Consider the following 18,729-nt stretch of genomic DNA (forward strand, 5'->3'; position numbering starts at 1 on the left):
CGCAGCGGGAGCATATACAGGAACACTATTTTTCGACAGCTTTTAGTGCCATCTATTGGGCCGCGCAGTAACTATACGTTTGAAGCCTCTCCTGGTGGCGCTGAGCGGGTTGTTTACATAAGCGTGCGTGTGTGTGTGTGAGCGACGAATTGATGTATTGATATCCTTATGTTTACGGAAGTTCAACACTGCGATGTTCTAGCGATGCCTTTTCCGATTGTATCCCTTTTCATGCTTCTACGCCCGAGTTATTACCATGATCAGCCGGCCATGAACGGCAGGTGATAAGAGTGGTAGATGAGGGGAAGGCATCGCTAAAATGTTGTGTCGTACTTGCACCTGGTTCCTTGTATGTGCCAAAGAAAGCTTAGCGAGATTTGTTATTTTTTTTCGCAAATATCAGTAACGCACACTATGCTTATGAGGCGTGCGTTGTTTTCTAGCTGCGAACTAGCACAGTTGGTAGGCCTATGTCACATCCATCGCTTCGTTTCGCTTGCCTGGAGTCGGCCATGTTGGCTTTGGAAGGCAGAAACCGTTCCTCCCATGAATGAAGGAGAAAAGTTGCTCCATTTAAAGACGAACATAGGAAAGTCGTTTCTCCCTTAATGGCGCAAGGGTCCCTCCCTTTTTCTTAGAGTGTTGGGTGTATGTAGTTACTCAAAGCAGGTTTCTGTTCCATTGCTGCCCTCCACGAGATAATCTCAGCCTCTCCGACTTTGGGTTCGACGTGCTTTGTTACCATGTTCCTTACCATACCGGTCGCATATTGGCTGGTAAGCTTCCGCGCGCTTTTTCTCCACTGTGAGTCAATGGCCTTCCTCTAGACTCTCGCAGCCCATTTACTTTCGTCTATATTCCTCAGTTGTTTTTCAAAATCAATTTTACTTTGAGCTTCCCTCACTTGCGCTTTGAGCTTCCCTCACTTCCCATGCGCCGCTTCATTTGTAGCCTTCCCGTGAGCGTCCCACTGACCTTTCGTTGCCATCGAGTCCTGATATTAGGTGGCCCTGGGTCGCGACACTGGCGACACAGCGCCCCCATCTGACGACGCCAAAAGAAAAGCTCCGTTATAAACACAGCCTCCAAACCGCAGCCATTCTTGTCGCCCGGAAACTGTAGAGTGAGTGGGTAGTGGGCATTTGGGCTTCTTGGTTCACGATCTTCGCGTTGTATACCGCAGGCGGAACAACCAGAAAAAACAAGGACAAGACTAGACTAAAAGCGCTTTGTGTCGTCTTGTCCATGTTCCTTGTGGTCCTTCCGCCTGGGCTATGCAACCCGAAGATATAGAAGTGGGGTAGAGCAAACATGGTAACGGATGAATGAGAGCGCGTCCCAATGGACTTATTTTTCTGAAGTAAAACTTCTATTTTCATAGCCGGTTAGCAGAGCGCGCGCTCTTACTTTAATACGTAAATTGTTACCATGCGACGTGACTCACGCGCTAAGTGCGTCGAATTGCCAGTTTCCATGAGGGAAGTTGACAAATAAGGGTGTTACATTGCCTTACTATGCACGCGGCTGCACACTATTGGCTATCGTGCTATCGTGCTAGTCTATCGAGCTGGTGAGTCCGGGTCCGAAACTAACTATATTCGAGACTATTTATCTCCGAGAATGTGAGAAATGAGGCGCGCGAAACGCCTAACGCACTCTCTAGTAAGCGTCCACTCGATGCTATGCAAAGGTATGAGCACCGCAGTGTAAAAAAATGGACTCGCCCCCCCCCCCCCCCGATATATATATATATATATATATATATATATATATATATATATATATATATATATATATATATATATATATATATTGCGGCGCATCCATTTTTTATAGATAATTGGCGACTTTAGTGCGATTAGCAACTGTCTTATGATTGGTGCGTAATTGTTGATGATGTGTTATAAGAAAAGCGGCGCATACCCAGTGATACACACCTGTGACACACGATGGCGTCCAAAAAGCTTATTGAAGAGCGGTACCACCGAGTAGTACATACCCAGTGACCCAAGCTTTAGGAAAGAGGTTAAGTACATACATACATACATACATACATACATACATACATACATACATACATACATACATACATACATACATACATACATACATACATACATACATACATACATACATACATACATACATACATACATACATACATACATACATACATACATACATGCATTTAAAAGGGCTTATAAGTGCGGATGTCACAGTTTCTGTAGTGTTGGCAAGGTGATAGTGCGTTGAGCGCGACAATGTCCCAATGCTGACACCGGTCGCGGCCGCGGCGGAGGCACTTTTTTTATTTAAAGCGCTGCTTTTTATGCCTACCTCCTCCGGTTTTTGCGTGGCTTGCTAGCTTTATCGCAGGGGAGGCTCATCTGAGGGGGAGGGGGGGGGTCTTGGCGCTCGCACGGGAGCATCGTGGCTGAGGGCGAAACTAGAGGCGTGGCTTTACGTGGGAGAGGAAAGGTGCCCAGGAGCTCGCTGCGTGATAACGGGTGAATACAAGGTGTCATTACTAAAGGGAAAATGAGACAGCCACCCAAACGTAGCAGATTGCTACAAAGGAAGCTGTCATTGCTACAAAGGAAGCTGTCAAACTCTCCGATGGTGGGATTTTATTCAAGGTTCCCCAGAGCTGTTCGCTTATGTTCAACTCACGAGGCAATAGACGCAAACATAAAACGACAGATTAAAAATATTATCACTCTTCAATTTATGCAAGAGAACCGTTTGAGACGCTTGGAAGTGAGAGCTCGCCTGTGTCCTTATTCTTCCCCGTGGCAGCTAGCGCTCTGAGGCTCCACGTGACAACGCCTTTGGGACCCTCCCCAGTTAATGCATTACACTCTCAGGATCGGACAAACTCGGTGACAGAAAGGATGCGTCAGGCGTTACGTGTTGGGTTATGACACTATAACCAAGAGGAAAACACGCGTTTGCGACGAAGCTCGCGCACAGCGGTTCGTCTCACATTTGTGTCTGCGCTGGATTGCGAGATGCAGCCGTACAACTGCAGCGCAAAATGACGAAGCTTCAAGTAGACAAGAAAATAGCGAACACCGAGACAAGCACAGTATGGTGAAAAATCAGTGTAAGATTACCGCGCTTTGACATTAATCTTTTATGGTTCTGCCACAAAGTGTTATTGTTGAGTATATTTTTGAGATTCATGACACTTAATGCAAGGAGCTATTGCCGTATACATCACGATTAGGGCATGACACGTTACAATGAGAACGCTTTGCATGATCCTGCTCGCATTTGTATACATGAGCAGTTTTCTAAGAAGGAATCTGAGTTGCCCTATGAAACAATGCACTGCTCATTGCTGCTTGGGCAACAAGCTTATGCCAGCAGAAGTCCTTTACTAAGGTTCATCGTAAACTCATTTGGTTTTCACATTCAGGTTACTATTGAGCAACTAGTGCGTAGAAGCACTGCTGATCACAAGTGAAAACATTAAGCATTATTACAACACTCTAACTAAAGCATCCAGGCATTACAGTTCAGTGAGTTAGCGTATGATTTGTCGCACACACAGGGTTGACCATGCTGGATGATGGCTCAAGTGCTCAGTCAATGTGGCCGTAATGAGGGACATATAATACACTGATAAATAAAAGGAGCAGCACTGCCATTAAATGCACTTGATTTTCTCCATCTACCCTGCTTCATTCATGTCACACATTTCTTGTTAACGTGCTTAAACTACAAATCTGCTAATGGCATTATTCAGTGAAACATGCGGCCGCTTAGAATGCAGTGTAACGATGCACAGTGCAAACCTAAGCATGTATAGAGAAAAACATTAAGGAAGAATATTTGAATAAAGAAACTTTAGAAATGATTAGAATACAATGATTTGCAAGAGAACTGACTTGGAATATTGAATCTTATCGTGTGTTTATAAAGAAAAAAAATTCTGGGTTTTACCTGCTAAAACCATTCTCTGACTATGAGGGACGCCGTAATGGGGGACTCTGAAAATTTGGAACACCTGGGGTTCTTTGACGTGCACCTAAATCTAAGTACACGGGTGTTTTCGCATTTCGCCACCATCGAAATGCGGCCGCCGTGGCCGGAATTCGATCCCACGACCTCGTGCTTAGCAGCCCAACACCACAGCCACTCCGCAACCTCGGCGGGTGTTTTCTAAAGAAAAAATGAAGGTAGATAGATCAGTGCAAATTTAGCCAAGTTCACTGTGGAAGAACACTGTATTTCGCAAGCATCTTGAGAACAAATATGCATGAATACGCTAACGATGCAAGAGCCTCGATCAGGTAACTAACAGATATCCCGCTGTAAAAACACAAACAAACAAACAAACAAACAAACTCAGAAACTGAGGTTCGAAGAAATTGTTTCCGAAACTGAGGCTTTTTTTAGAGGCTCGGTGCTCGGTATTTCCTGTTGATATGGGCGAACAACACACTTGAGGAGGCCTGTTGAGGAGATTGTGGACTTGAAGTGACCTTGAGGAGGTCATCTATTCCCGCGGGCGCAAATAGTCATTTCTTATTCTGTGTTACGTACCCTACCTTAAACTAGCATTAATATGTAATACAGGGCCCATAACGAAAGTAATGCGCATTTCCAGCGAAAAAGAAATTTATTGACCGGACCTGTACAAATGGTTAAAATTCTTCAAAATACTCTCCCCCTGCATCAATACACTTGCGGAGACGTGTCTGCCACGCCTGGAAGCCATTCCGAAAGTTCTCGACGGGAATGTCTTTCAGAAACGCTGTAACATACTTTTGGATGTATTGCACGGTCTCCCAATGCTTTCCTTTCAACGTTCTCTTCAGTCGGGGAAACAACAAAAAGTCGCACGGAGCCAAGTCGAGACTGTAGATGGGGGACTGTAGATGGATTGATGCTCCGGGCCAGGAAGTTGGTAACGAGGAAGGTCGTGTGGCTGGGGGCATTGTCATGCTGGAGCTTAACCGTGTCTTTGATGCCAGCCCTAACGCGCGCGACCCGGCGTTTCAATCTCTTGAGAATCTCCAGGTAAAAGGCTGAGTTGACAGTCTCTCCCTGCAGCACAAACTCAAAATGGACGATTCCTCGGGTGTCAAAGGAGACAATGAGCATCGTTTTGATGCTCATTCGCGCTTTCTTGGGGCGGGGGGATGATTTTGTGTGCCACTCGCTGCTCTGCCTTTTCGATTCTGGGTCGTGCTCGCACATCCAGGATTCGTCTCCGGTTACGATAGACTTAAGAAAGACCGGCTCATTTTGAATCAAATCCAACAATTCTCGACAGCGCAAAACTCGAAGTTCTTTCTGATCTTCCATCAACACTTTCGGCACAAGCTTCGTGCAGGCCTTGCGCCTTTGCAGATCCTCGGTCACTATCCTATGTGCCGCGAATGTCGACATGTGTAGGACAGAACCCTCGCCACATTTGCCAACCGGTTTATGATCGCGTCATAATAAAACCATGCGCATTACTTTCATAATGGACCCTGTATACTGTTGCGGAATGGAACACAAATCGAATAATGTCTGCAGAAGACGTAATCGAAATTGCCAAATTTTCTGACGCCCCTATGTAAATATTAAGTTTAGCTTATACGTTCAGGCTACGTTCAGAACAAGGGTTGAGGATGCATGTACTTCATTAATGCCCACTTGTGGCAGCCGCATTTTGATGGGGCAAAATGCAAAAACACTCGTGTACTTAAGAGTGCGTTAAAGAACATCGGGTGGTCAAAATTAAGCCGGAGCTTTCCATTACGCTATCTTTTATAGCCACAGTGTTGCTTGCGGTCGTTGAACCTCACGAAGCAATCTGGCAATAATGGCGATGACTGCGAAATTATAGAGTTCCGTTGGCTAATACGTTTGATGATCACCGAAAATGCAAGACATATGACCATTATACGAGTGTGCTGTAAATTGAGTCTTAACCTTCTCATGTGTAGAAAAAAAGTCGCAGTTTCGCCCCAAAGGCGAAGCATCGATTGTGATAGCGAATTAGTAGACAGCTATACAACGCAACGATAGTAGTTTTATCAGCCGTATAGACTCGTAAAAATTCGCTGATTGACTAAATTAAGAAGCGTGGTATCAAGAGCGCACCGGAAAACAAACACATCTCATTTCGATGAGTGCGGTCACTTGCTGTGAAAACGCTGGCGTTAGGAAGAGTGGCAGCGGCAGTGAGCGAATTGGCGTTCGTGCCAATCGTTCGAACTAAACGGCGATAATGCAGCGCACACGAAGCTATCCTCCCTGTGACATCTAGCCCGCGCGGCCGCGCAATACGCACCCTCCCCCCCTCCTCCCTCGCCGGTGCTTTGCGCACAGTGGAAGACGGTGCGGCTCCCTTCCACCTTCCTTCCTTGCGCGGGCAAGATCAAGCCACCATCGTCGGCTCATCCTCGCACGCTTTCGCTGTCGCCCACAGCATGCGGTGCGTGGCCACGGTGTTATCACACTTGAACTTTCTAGGGAAAATCACGGATACGCCGACGACGACGGCGGAAATGCGCCGGAGTGTCCATATAATTGCTATCGCAACAAAATCTTTCGGTGGATTTCTTTCGAGCTTTCCGCATTTTTACAACATGAAGTGTGCCTCTGAAGTAAAGAAGCAGTAGCATGCGAGCGGTAAAGAGTTATCATGTAATGACTTCCAACAGCGGCAGAAGGGAACGGACGTAAATAACACCTATTATTCATATGAAAACAAAGACACATACAAGCATAACAACAGGTGCTCGCACGAAAGGACGTTTACTGCCTTCCCGCTTTCTTCTAAGGAGAACACAGCGCTCGTAAATAAATTAGGTTAGGCGTTGAAAGTAAAATTTTCTTTCGTCTCCTTTACCTTCCTTTAGTATGGCAGTGTTTCGTAACGAGACGCCACATCTTTCCTTTCTTTTAGGGCTATGTGATCTTCTGTGATTTGGCAGTTTATAAACACGCGAAATAACGTTATTGCGCAGAATGAGACACATTCCGTGTTAAAAAGAACCAGCTTTAAAGAAAAAGAGATATGCCAAATTACTGCTCTAGTCGACGCACCCATTATCTTCTTTACTGATTACACTAGGCAACACAGTGAAGCTCGGAATAGTCAAGGCGTGTCCGAAGTAGAAATCATGTGACCGTCACAGGCCTTCGGACCTCCGTGCCCCAAACCTGTCACTAAATAGATTATTGTTCTAGTTAATATCTTCGCGAAATGCGTTATTTACGCCCTTTGAGTCAAAGTTACGCATAATCATAAACAGATTAAATTTAAAGGCAAAACACACTTTATCACTTTCAACCTAACTTAATCTAAATTTTCCGGATTTACGTACCAATACTACAATCGAATTATGAGACATGCCGCAGTGGGGGACTCCAGAATAATTTTGACCACCGGCATTCCTTTAACGTGCACCTAAATCAGCCTGCCTACCGCTAGCTGCAGGCATCTTGGATGTACGCGCAGAGGACTATTCAAGTTTGCTCCAAGCCACTGTCACGGATCTCCAAGTAACCATCGGGAAAACAAAATGGACTGGGCACCGCAGTCCTTTCATTTCTCGGAACCCTGTCCAGTTGTGACGCAGGGAATACAAAGGAGGCAAAGGAAAAATGAAATATTCATGAAAATGCATAAGAGCAAACAGAATAACGCACATACAGTGTTATCAAAACAAATTGTTCGTCAGACGCACTGCAAGAGCGTCACTGTTCGCCCGTCAGCTAACTCAAGTGGGTAAATGCCCGATGGCTTTTGTGGGTGTCATTCCTAAGACCGACGAGGGCAATCAATAATTTCGTGCAAAGTGAAGTGAACCCAACTGAGCGTCTGGGAGACAAACATAAGGTTACTTATTGCTGCACAAAACTTCTTTCTGCATCTCAACGACGACGACAGCTTTGTGCTATTATTCAGCCACCATCTCTCTGGGGAACACGTATGGTGTGTCAATTAACCAAATTGTTTCTGTTGAAATGCGCAAGGTAGGGGAAAAGTCAAATTAAGAGAGCATTGACCTCCACCTGAAAGAAGCATGAAGCCCATAAAGCAAACTGAAAGCGGATTCCTCAGAAGGGAAATTTTGAAATTGAAGAAAAATTCGTCCTATAGTCGAGGGAGTAGAACTCGACGCAGCTGCTTTCACTGGCAGACAACCATACTAACAACTCTGATCACCAATCGGAAGTCTAGCCGATAGCAAGATCAAGACGAACGAATAATTAACTCGAAGCCCGATAGAATAATAATCAACCCTAAGAGGGTTCCACAGAAATCTTCAAGGTCAGCGGCCATTCATTCAAGAGAAAGTTGGGAGCCATCCGGCCGCGAATAGTACGGAGATGTGAAAGTTAGAATCATTGCATTTGGAAACCTCATGACAGGTGCTTCACACAGAATTTAGGAAGCTGCAGATAATTACGCCCAGTTTTAAAGCGTGACGATAAGCTCTCTGAAATTGATGAACTCTGAAATACTACATACAAAGAGAGCGCACAACCGAAGCAACCTCAATGAAAGTATGCACATATTCTTATCGGTATAACTGCTATGAGAAAGCCACGATGTTAGGTATAGAATCGCGTAGAAGTGCAGAATTTTTGACATCAGGAAGATATTCTTTGTTCAAGTGATACTTGAAGCGATCACCTAAAAAATTCTCGATCCGACTTGAATTTCTCGCACTACGTTCTGACGTCTTTTCGTAATCACGAAGTGGAGTTTGTGGTAGCGAAAGCAATCGATTTTGCAATCCTGACGTCTTGTTGTTATGAGAAGTCCATTCTACTTTGATAACACAAAACGGCGGCGGAGCGATACGTCAGAGTTAGAGAGCTCTTCCCTATTTTGGGGCACTCGCATTCATCTTTTCAAATTAAAAGCGCAACTTCTTTATTCTCAACTTAACTTCATGTCACTGCGGAACCATAGCGACCGAAATGAGACAAAGTTGTCAAACAGTGGGGTACATGGCAAGCGGTGATGCTTTTGCCGCTTTTGGAAGAATGCACTGAAGTCTGTCAGCGGAACAAATCAGCTATACCATCGGCGTGGTGCTACTGTTCAGCCAATGTCGCCGCCGATGCCGGCACTCACCCGTGGCCGCCGTCTTCTGCGTGATGACGGAACGCCGAGATCGATACATCTTGAGCATGGTCCAGAAAGGCACAGTGTCCGGAGGGCCGGGCAGAGGCTTCAGCGCTTGTCGCACGCCCCACCAGTGCCGTACTACGCCGAGCACCCATGTGACGAGGTAGAGTAAAACACTGTACGGAATCCAAACCCGCAGAAAGTACACGAAGAAACCGAAAGCCTGGGCCGTGGTCGCCATTGACTCCGACCGCGTGCCGCCGCCGCTGCCGTCGTCAGGCTCACTGTGTCCCGCGGCGCTCAGTCGGCGACACTTTTAAGAGAGTTGGGTGGAACGAGAAATGGTAGCGCTTCGTCGTGGTGTAACCCTTCGCAAGCGGGGCATCGAGAATTGCATTACGAGAGTTTCATCCTCCCCCATGGCTTGTCTTCTCATTCATTCCTTCGAGACGAAAACCTTACTCTCCTCTGCGAACCCTCCACTGCTTATCAACCCCCCACCCCTCCTCCCCACGTCCACGTTCTACACCCACCGGCCGAACTTTTTTTCCTTTCATTCATCCGACATGAGAGCACCCCTTGAAAAGAAACCCCACAAAGACGGAAAGCTGGAAGCGTTCGCTTGCGGATGGGAGAGCACGCAACTCACGCCTACATTGTTTAAGGAGAGGGAGGGGGAGGGACCAGGGCCTGCCTAATCATTGAGAGCGTATAGGCCTGGTGGGAGAATTTAGATGGAAAGCGCATCCGCCCCGAAGAATGGCTTTTGTGTGCTGCTTTGGGACTACGTGGTCACTTTTTCAAAAGTAAAAATGGGAAGACAAAGAAATAATTTATACTAGGAGCACCGGGCTGGAATAATAGCAGAGTGTGTAGAAAAAAAACTTAGGACTTGTCATGGCAAGTTTCGTGCATGGCTGGAGAAGAAAATAAAATGAAAAACTGGACCGGGGGCACCCCTTATATCATATCTTCAACGAAATGTGAAGAAACTCACTTTTGATTATCGAAAACTCTGCAAATGAAGACGCGTGCGGCCACTTATCCTGCGATTTCAGATTAGAAGTCTTCCATACTACGTCGTATGCTAGCGACACACAAACAACTGATAGCATCAGCGTCTTGTTCTCTCCAGCATGCAAAACACGTCCCGAGTCGTTCTTACAGGGGAATATTTGAGACGTGAACTGCGTCGTGGTAAAATAAACAAAACACGACGCCAGCAGGCTTTGTTGGAAGTTTCCTGAACTCAGATTTCCGTTTTATTTTTCTTCTGACATGTTTTCGTAATGTGTGACTAAAGCCTGCGAAGTTGTCCTTAGTTTTCTACGAATCACTCTTGCTCAACGTGGTGAATGAGAGCTCACTGTTAAGATCGTCATAGCAAAGATAAACCATTGTCTGCACGCGGGCAGGTACGAGCATGCCTGAAGTAGCAGCAAATTTTCCTCAAGCGCAGTCGCTAGAAAACGGGGCGAAAACGTATAGAAAGAATGGTTTTGTACGCTGTGTCGTCAACCTTTCCCTTAGTTATTTAAGCTTCCAGAAATTAGAATCGAGTGTTTAAGGTAAAAACAATTATTACGAATCCAGCTTTTATTTAATTTTCACATTTTCGTTCGTAGAGTACAATTCTTACTGAATAAGCAAATGCGCAAAAATAATATAGGAAAAGCATACGAAACTTCAAAGATGTCTGGCTATCAGTTTCAGAGCATGCAGTTCGTCTAGAACTCACTGTGCTGTGAAAAGAATAGACGAGCTAATTTGCTTCTATTTTCGAGCCTCCACTGAGGCTGTGAAATAGAGAAAGTTGCCGAGTGCACAATAATGATCGTTTTGCGAAAATTTCCTTTCCCTGAATAGCGAAGGATCCTCAAGAGTCAGTCAATCAAATACACGTGGTTAATAGGGGGGTGAAGTTAGGAGCCAAGTGCAGTAACACGACATTAGCCTAAGCAGACTTTCCCACGTACTTCGTGGTAAGCGGCACGCCGATTCTATTGTCTTGCCTCTTCGTCGGTGGGGAAAGCGGAAGTATTTCTATCAGTTGAACTTGACACGAATTAAGAAGGACGTCACACACTTTCTCCAAATCATGCTTCAGTCCTCACCGCTAACCTTTCCATCTTTGCCCACTCGTGTGCAAGAAAGCCATTCTGTGTATTTGCGAGTACGACGTAGGAAAGTTCTCGACACTGTATGTGCAGTTGTCGCTATGCGGTGGTCGGGTGAACAGGTAACACGACCGACAGTACGACGCAAACAGCCGGTCGGAAGTGGTTCCGCAAAGCGTTATCAGCTTTCATGAAATGCAAATTCCGTAGCGTATAGATATCTCGCGAACAGCGCCAAAAATATCCAAGGACGTCCTTGAAAGCTGCGGCCACTTTATTAGAGCCAGCAAAACAGACGAATATCGTAGCACTTACCCGCGCTTGGCGGACCGTGAAAAAAAACCTACCTCTCTCGCCTCTCGGGTGGCGCGGGCCGAAATTTCGCTGAATTTCGTGAAAGCGGTTAAATGCGCTCTTGAGTCGGTCAGGGAGCTGTTTGCACTTATCTCTGTAATATAGGAAGCTTAATGCCGCACCCAGCGTCCTCGACTGAAGACACCGGAAGCAATTAAGGGATCATGTCCGGGAAACCGACCTTTCGCGACCTTGTTGCGGCCCTTCGCATGAACGAACGCTCGGCAGTAAGCCATTTTTGGGATTAAAGTTTCTGCTTCTTTTTTTTTCTCCCCCTAAAATTCCTGCCTGTAGGGCCACGAACTACCTACCAAAGAGAACCGGAGAAGTCTTCTGTGGATAAGCCCCATGTTTAAGTGTTTTTCTTTTCTGAACTGTGTGCAAAAAAAAAAAAAGCTACATATACCATTGAAAATTTCATACGTTCAGCTAAGTGCTACAGGCGCTTATCTGGCTTTTTCTATCCTAGTTGCCGCGGTCTTAGAGTGGTTTGTGCAAACAATGGCTAGTAAGCTTAGGAAGGGACAAATTGAAAGCACCTCCGGCAAGCATGCTTGGCAGCGACCACTTCGCGCAGTCGTGCTTCTACTAGACGGGAGTATGAATGAGGCTGCTACCTGATGTCATCGAGGTGGTCGTAAATATCCCGAAAGACACGAAAAAGATAAGAATATACAATTATCGGAAGTTCATAAAGGCGTTAATATTTTAATAAAAAACGAGTCGCTGAATATATGTTTTCCGGCTCTCTCGTTTCACTGCCTGCTTTCATCGATGTCTGCAATATGCATTCGTGAGTCCTTGCAGAACTTACTGTTAAGGAATCAAGTGCGCCAACTAGAAAAGTAATGTTACCAACAGATGCGTGTAGCTATTCGGTTATTCCAGCGACTATAGGCGGCGCGACGGTAGGTCAAAATGGCTGCCGGGACGGTGACAAGGCGATCTCGCAAGCGTGTGCATGCATCTCGAGCAGCGAAGCACATCCGGCCCTCTGGATTTGCTGCAAACCATACTTTCTCTCTCGCTAAAGAGACGCAAAGGCGTGTAAATGAAGACGAAGCTACATTCAACGCAGGTCTCATCATATGCTGCGGCTCAAGTCCATTAGAGACGATTTTTGCAATGGGGAGCACAGAAGCGTTGCAGAAAAAGGAGACGCGGACAGGAAGGACGCTCACTTGCGACTAAGTATAGGTTCAGAGACAAAGCACCAGGAACGTTATTGCGCATGCGCTGTCATCGAGAACTGTAAAAAAAAATTGCATCCATAACTACATCAATAATGACAGCTATAGTGTAGGTGATAGCAACAACGGCACGTACAAGTGGCCTGACAGAAGTCATACCAAAAAAAGAACTTCGGGGTGGAAAGTGACAGAGGAGGGGAGCGTAGAAACTTCAGCCAAGGGCGAGCAACGTAATGAGAGCAGCATCCCGGGCAAGTTGGTCATCCATTGCTTAAGTGATATTGCGCGACATTGCTCTCATTGCCGGCATCGTATGCAAAGCACGGACGCTCTCCTATTGTTTACGCAAGAAGACCACCCCTCCGGACTTGGTCTCCCTGTTCGGAGGCTTTCTTCCTTCAGCGGGACACTGCGCCAGAATCTGCAAGATCCTGCGTTCCGAGTGGAACCACCAAGCGCGACTCTACAGGCAGTACCTTTCGGTACAACTTCAGAGCGGCGCAGGGCGCTACACAGATAATGGTCTGCATCGCCAGTACCTTCGGTTGGCGGACCAGACAACTGAATTCCTATGGCAGCAACAACTACGTAGACTCCGAGAACAGCAGCCACAAAAGAAGCGGTCAGCCCCGCAGAACCTCGTCCATATTCCAGAGTCTGTTGCTTTGCCTGAAGAGATTCGAGAAGTCCTATCACTCGGGCCGAAGTTTGCCATCCAAACCAAAAGGCCCCCCAGAGAACTTCTGTCCTACGTTCGAGATGTCTCAAGACTTGTCCCAGACCACGAGGTAGGCCGCATCGTATCGGAAGGTGTGGATGTCCTACAAAGGTACAAGCAACCGAAGGCGAGGATTTCGGTGAATCGGGTGGCCTCTTCTCTCGTGGACAGTGCGCTGTGTGTAATTCCTGCCGATAAAGAAGGCGGTTTTGCTGTGTTACCTGCTGAAGACTTTAACGCCAAGGCTCTAGAAGCCATCAGTGCCACGTTTAACTGTCATAGGGAGGTGTCGCTGGCCAAGGTAAAGGCTGTGGCAAAGCGCATGTGCAACCGACTTAATCTGCAAAAATTAACCAAGGCCTTTGAAAACAGCAAGCGAGATCACCTACAAGTTTTCTTCAGTGCCAAAACGCATAAACCCGGTGTTCCGTTACGGGTTATTGTGTCAGAAATTGATACTTGGCAAAAGCCGTTGGCGGTGTTTTTACAACAAAAGTTGGGCCTTCTGCCTGTCAGCGACCCTTTCCTCGTTAAGAGCTCAGAAACTGTGATTGAATTTTTGAAGTCACATTCTGACCGTGGTCTTCAGGCGTTTTCTATCGATGTAAAGGATCTTTATTATTCCTTGCCGCATAGAAGCGTACTGTCCTGTGTTGAGCAATGTATCGATAAGTATGGTGCTGTTTCCTTCCAGAATGAGGCCGGCGTGTCTTGCAGTCAATTTTTAGAACTTTTACAGATTTATCTTAATTCCACCTTTATCACTTGGGATAACTAATGTTTTTTGCAGAAGAGCGGAGTTTGTATTGGCTCTTGCATTGCTCCCATTCTTAGTGACTTGTTTTTATCCTGTTTAGACCATGACATTTCTTTACAAGTGCAAGGCACTGCAGTTTTTAAAACATTTAGATACGTTCATGACTTTTTAATTTTCATTGACTGCTCTTCTGATGACTTCATTCTGGAAGCTAAGAACGCGTTAGAAACGTTTCAGAAGTGCTTAGTCCTTCTTCAAACTATTCATGAGATGCCGGTAGATAGGTCTCTTCGTTTTCTTGATCTTCGCCTGAATTTTCAGGACAGCCACACGTGTTGGTCGTATGAGCCGCGAGCCAACAAACCACTTCTGCTGTATACGTCCGCACATTCTAAGCTTGTTAAGCGGGCCATTATCAGTTTGTGCTTCAAGAATGCCCTTAGCAAGTCTTGCTGTCATGTTGTGGACGTAAGCTTAGAAGCGCAGACCTCACGGTTGTCCTTGGCTGGATATCCTAGGGTGGTGCTAGTGTCTGTCGCGGAACGCATCTTAAGAGAAGCGCGATCCAGTACGCAGAAGTCAGTTGCCGATGCCCCTCCTGGCACACGCCCTAAAGTTAGTGTCATACCTTAAATGCACGGCATATCCCACAACTTGAAAAAGATTGCCCAAAGAGCGAATGTAAGAGTAGTTTTTTCTGCTCCCGACAAGCTCGGCAGGCATTGCAGGCTGACGGATCCAAACGCCGTCCCTTCCGATAAGTGCAGAAAGCATCACCGAAAAAAGTTTGTCGAGTGTGTACACCGGGTGGTGTACAACCTGCCAATTTCATGTGGGAAGAAATATATAGGACAAACTGGGCGTTGCCTCAATGATCGGCTCCGTGAGCACAGCAACAATGTTAAAAACGGCTCTGGGGGTTTCTTGGCGATCCACTGTCGCGATCATGGGTGCAAGCCTCTTGAGGATCAATGTACGATTGTTTCCCGTGGCAGTACGCAGCTCATCTGTGAGATATCTGAAGCGCAGATGATCGCGAAATTGGGTGATGCGTGTGTCAGCTTCCCATCTCTGGCTCTCACAGAAAAAGAATTACGTTACTTGGACGCGGCATCACACGACACGTAACCATGTTACATGAATTCGCACTTCATTTCCTTGTAAGCGCATGCGCGATCTACGTTGCCTGCCATGTATAAAAGGACGCAGTGGCAAAATAAACTTAGTTGAAAGTTTGCGCTTGGTGTGTCGTCTTCTTTCACGTCCGTGTCGTTTTTATGTCGCGCAATATCATTTAAACGAGCAACGTAAATTCCTTATCCATCAGATGCATTGATGGGGCACTCATACAAAGGTAAGCATAAAAAAAATTATGGGGTTTTACGTGCCAAACCCACTTTCTTATCATGAGGCACGCCGTAGTGGAAGACTGCGGAAATTTCGACCACCTGGGGTTCTTTAGCGTGCACCTAAATCAATGTACACGGGGGTTTCCCGCATTTCGCCCCCACCGAAGTACGGCCGCCGAGGCCGGGATTCGATCCCGCGACCTCGTGCTCAGCAGCACAACACCCTAGCCACTGAGCAACCACGGCGGATACAAAGGTAAGCGTGAACGCGAATCTGACCAGCCTCGACGATTTCCCTTCTGAGTCTGCCTTTATATCTGCTTATAATGTCGGTTTTATCGAAAATGAGCTTACAGCCACAATCCCTGCAGTTCGCAGTTAGGTGCGCGGAGTTGCTCAGGGCCTTTTAAGATGAAGAATGTTGTCTTAGCCTCTCACTTAGACAGCGCCCCGTCTGCCCAATGTAAACTATCCCACAGTCGAGTGCTATCTCATGTACCGCTTCGGTAGCATAGGAGGCGAGCGATTTCGTGCGTTTCTTTTCACAGGCCTTGTTCTTGTTGTGGCCGTTTTGCAATGCGCACAACCCAGAAAGCTTGAGAGGAGCTGTGAAGACGAGGTCAACGCCGTGTTTTTTCCCTATCCTTTTCAGGTTGTATGAAATCGTTTTGTCTCTGAAAATATACTTAGTTGCAGGTGAGTGTCTTTTCTGTTCACGTCTCCCTTTTCCACAACGCTTTTGCTCTCCCCTTTGCAAAAACCATGCGAAACCAACTAGCTCAACAGCTTACTATTCCATTAGAGAAACCGAGGTCAGCATCGAATCGCTCTGCCTGCAGACGAGCGCAATCAAGGGCCCGCGGCCCTGAGTTAACGCCGCCGTACGTGAAGGCACAGGCTCTGTAAAGGTCAGCATGTCGTTACTAGCCTTGAAAAGTCTCACGGGCACGCACGAAGCCATATATTTGTGTTTTTGCAAACACTTAGCAAACGCAAGTGCGTACCGGTAACAGACGTTAGTTGTTTTTGAAGCGCTCCTGTTTTCAACAAATTATTCCCATGCAGTAAGAAACAATCTTTATTGCCTATCCAAATGTAAAGTTAAAAAAGAACGGCTGCAAAATACAACAATTTACGAAACTCGTAACGTACAGGAGGGATCAGGCACGTCTAGAGCCTCGAGCAGCGTACGGCGGAGCAAGTGAACTGAAATTTAGTTCGCTAGTGTCTAAACGTTAGTAAGTCCAGGAATCTTGGACATCGACTACTACTGCAAAGTCGATCCTTGGGTAATGAAGTCGGCGTAACTCCACGCAAGCATCTCTTTAAATCATCGATTGCCGAAAAATGCCTCGTTTTTCGCAAATCGCCCTTTAGGCACTTAATCCCAACAACGGTCTTACGCTATATGTCGCGTCTAGTTTGATTCTGGAGGCTGCGTTTTTTCCCAGGGACACTTCTGTAGACACATTGAAAAGGCATAGGGTGATTTATCAAATGATGACTGCAGTCTCGCGAGAATTCTTCCGCTAATTGCACTCTATGCTCCGTTCCATACATAGCAGTCAATGTTGTGGGAGCTACGCAAGAAGTTCGGTCGAGAAATGTTATCACTCCGCGCGTTCCATCCCTGTCTCGCCGCGTGTCAACAGCGTTCGGGAGCATGCACGTGAGGCCTCCTCGCCACGGGTTGCAAATAAAAAACCCGAAAAGAACAACGAAAATAAAATTGATCTAAAACAACGCATTATATAGCAGCCGTATACCACAGTGTGTCTGTTTCTAAGCATTAAAACTTGTTTCACTCAATATTGAGCCTATATAAAAAACAGTTGCGCACAACTGCGGTAAAAAAAGAAACATCCAACTATATCCAAGCGCGAACGAATCACTGCGAGAAGTCTCTCTAGCCTCCATAGCGTTGACTGCTATGCACGGAATGGAGTATAGTGGCATGTACCCCATGGCTCTCTATATATGTATGTCTAGTTTGGTTTCATTCCGATGGTTGAATTTCTTTTTTCCTCGGGAGCTCTTCTACAGCTACTATGCGGAAAAGCAGCACTACAGGGTCAAAATATTTCTGCGTCATTGAATTGACGCGAAATAGCTCGTCGATTATGTTAAAGCACGTGGACTGGGATGTGCAGCTTTGATGCAAGTTCGCGCCCTGGCCTTTTAGAAAAGATGCACTGTCAGAACCCGCAAGAAGCAACGGACCAAACGGCTTATGGAGTGATATTCAAGCATTTAGTTCGGTTGCATGCGCAATTTTCCCACAAGTTTCGGCGCATGGTAAAATGTTTTGATTTATATTTACAAAGAGAAGCATTATGTTGCAGCTTTACTCATGAAAACCAATCAGTAGCTACAATGCATTAATGAGCAGTTAAATAAGTAATTGCACAGTACAGCTAACTAATAGAACTATATTTATTAGTGATCACTCGTTACTAGGAAACTATGCTACTTTCTTGGTTTTGCACACCATTAATGTTATGGACATAGAAGGAAATATCATAAAAGCAGTGATCCAACAATGAGACGGGCTGGGAACTAGCGTGATAAAGCCAGTAGTTGTAATGAATTATTCATTTAACTGATACAATGGTAGGTTTGATTCGTGTACGTCGTCCCTGGTGTCATTAACACTGTCATTAAATGAGCATCTTAAAATTTCTTTGCTCAGGGATAACGCCGAGTTTAACTTTCATACGGCATTGGGGTCATGGATATCAAATGAAAATTTATTCAAACAGTGACGAATATATGATAACTAGGAGTGGTAGGGCTGAGTTACTAGTGGTCACGAATAACTTTGTTTAGTATGACAGTGGTAGCCTTTATTCACATATGTCGTCAGTGATATCAATCAAAAAGTCATTAAATGAATATTTCCTTGGTTGCCATCGCTGACCGATCACGCCCAATTATCAGTGATCATTAGTGATACGCTCAGTAATATGTTCTGGTATTTCATACAATGCGAACGTAATGAATATCAAATGAAAGGTCATAAAATCGATGATTTAATTATAGTAACTTCGAATTTGTAGGACCGAGTCACCAGGGACAAAGCGCTTCGTTTAGTATAACAATGGCAACCTTGATTCCTGCAAGTCTTCATTGGTATTAATGAAAAAGTGACGGCATGAGTAT

At 45.8% G+C, this 18,729-nt stretch overlaps 1 protein-coding gene and 1 pseudogene across 1 annotated transcript in view; one reads left to right on the forward strand and one right to left on the reverse strand.

Moving 5' to 3' along the window:
• LOC139060233 (cytochrome P450 4C1-like) overlaps positions 1–9,374 on the reverse strand; it is a 118,651-nt gene extending 109,277 nt beyond the window's left edge. Inside the window, exon 1 of the mRNA XM_070539297.1 lies at positions 9,092–9,374. Coding sequence (XP_070395398.1) covers positions 9,092–9,326 — 235 coding nt within the window. The 5' untranslated portion in view covers positions 9,327–9,374. The remainder of the gene's footprint in view (positions 1–9,091) is intronic.
• A 1,929-nt stretch (positions 9,375–11,303) lies between these two features.
• Positions 11,304–15,118, forward strand: LOC139054172 (uncharacterized; annotated as a pseudogene).
• Positions 15,119–18,729: the final 3,611 nt, after the last annotated feature.

This window comes from Dermacentor albipictus, chromosome 1, assembly GCF_038994185.2.
Source record: "Dermacentor albipictus isolate Rhodes 1998 colony chromosome 1, USDA_Dalb.pri_finalv2, whole genome shotgun sequence".
Lineage (NCBI taxonomy): Eukaryota > Metazoa > Arthropoda > Arachnida > Ixodida > Ixodidae > Dermacentor > Dermacentor albipictus.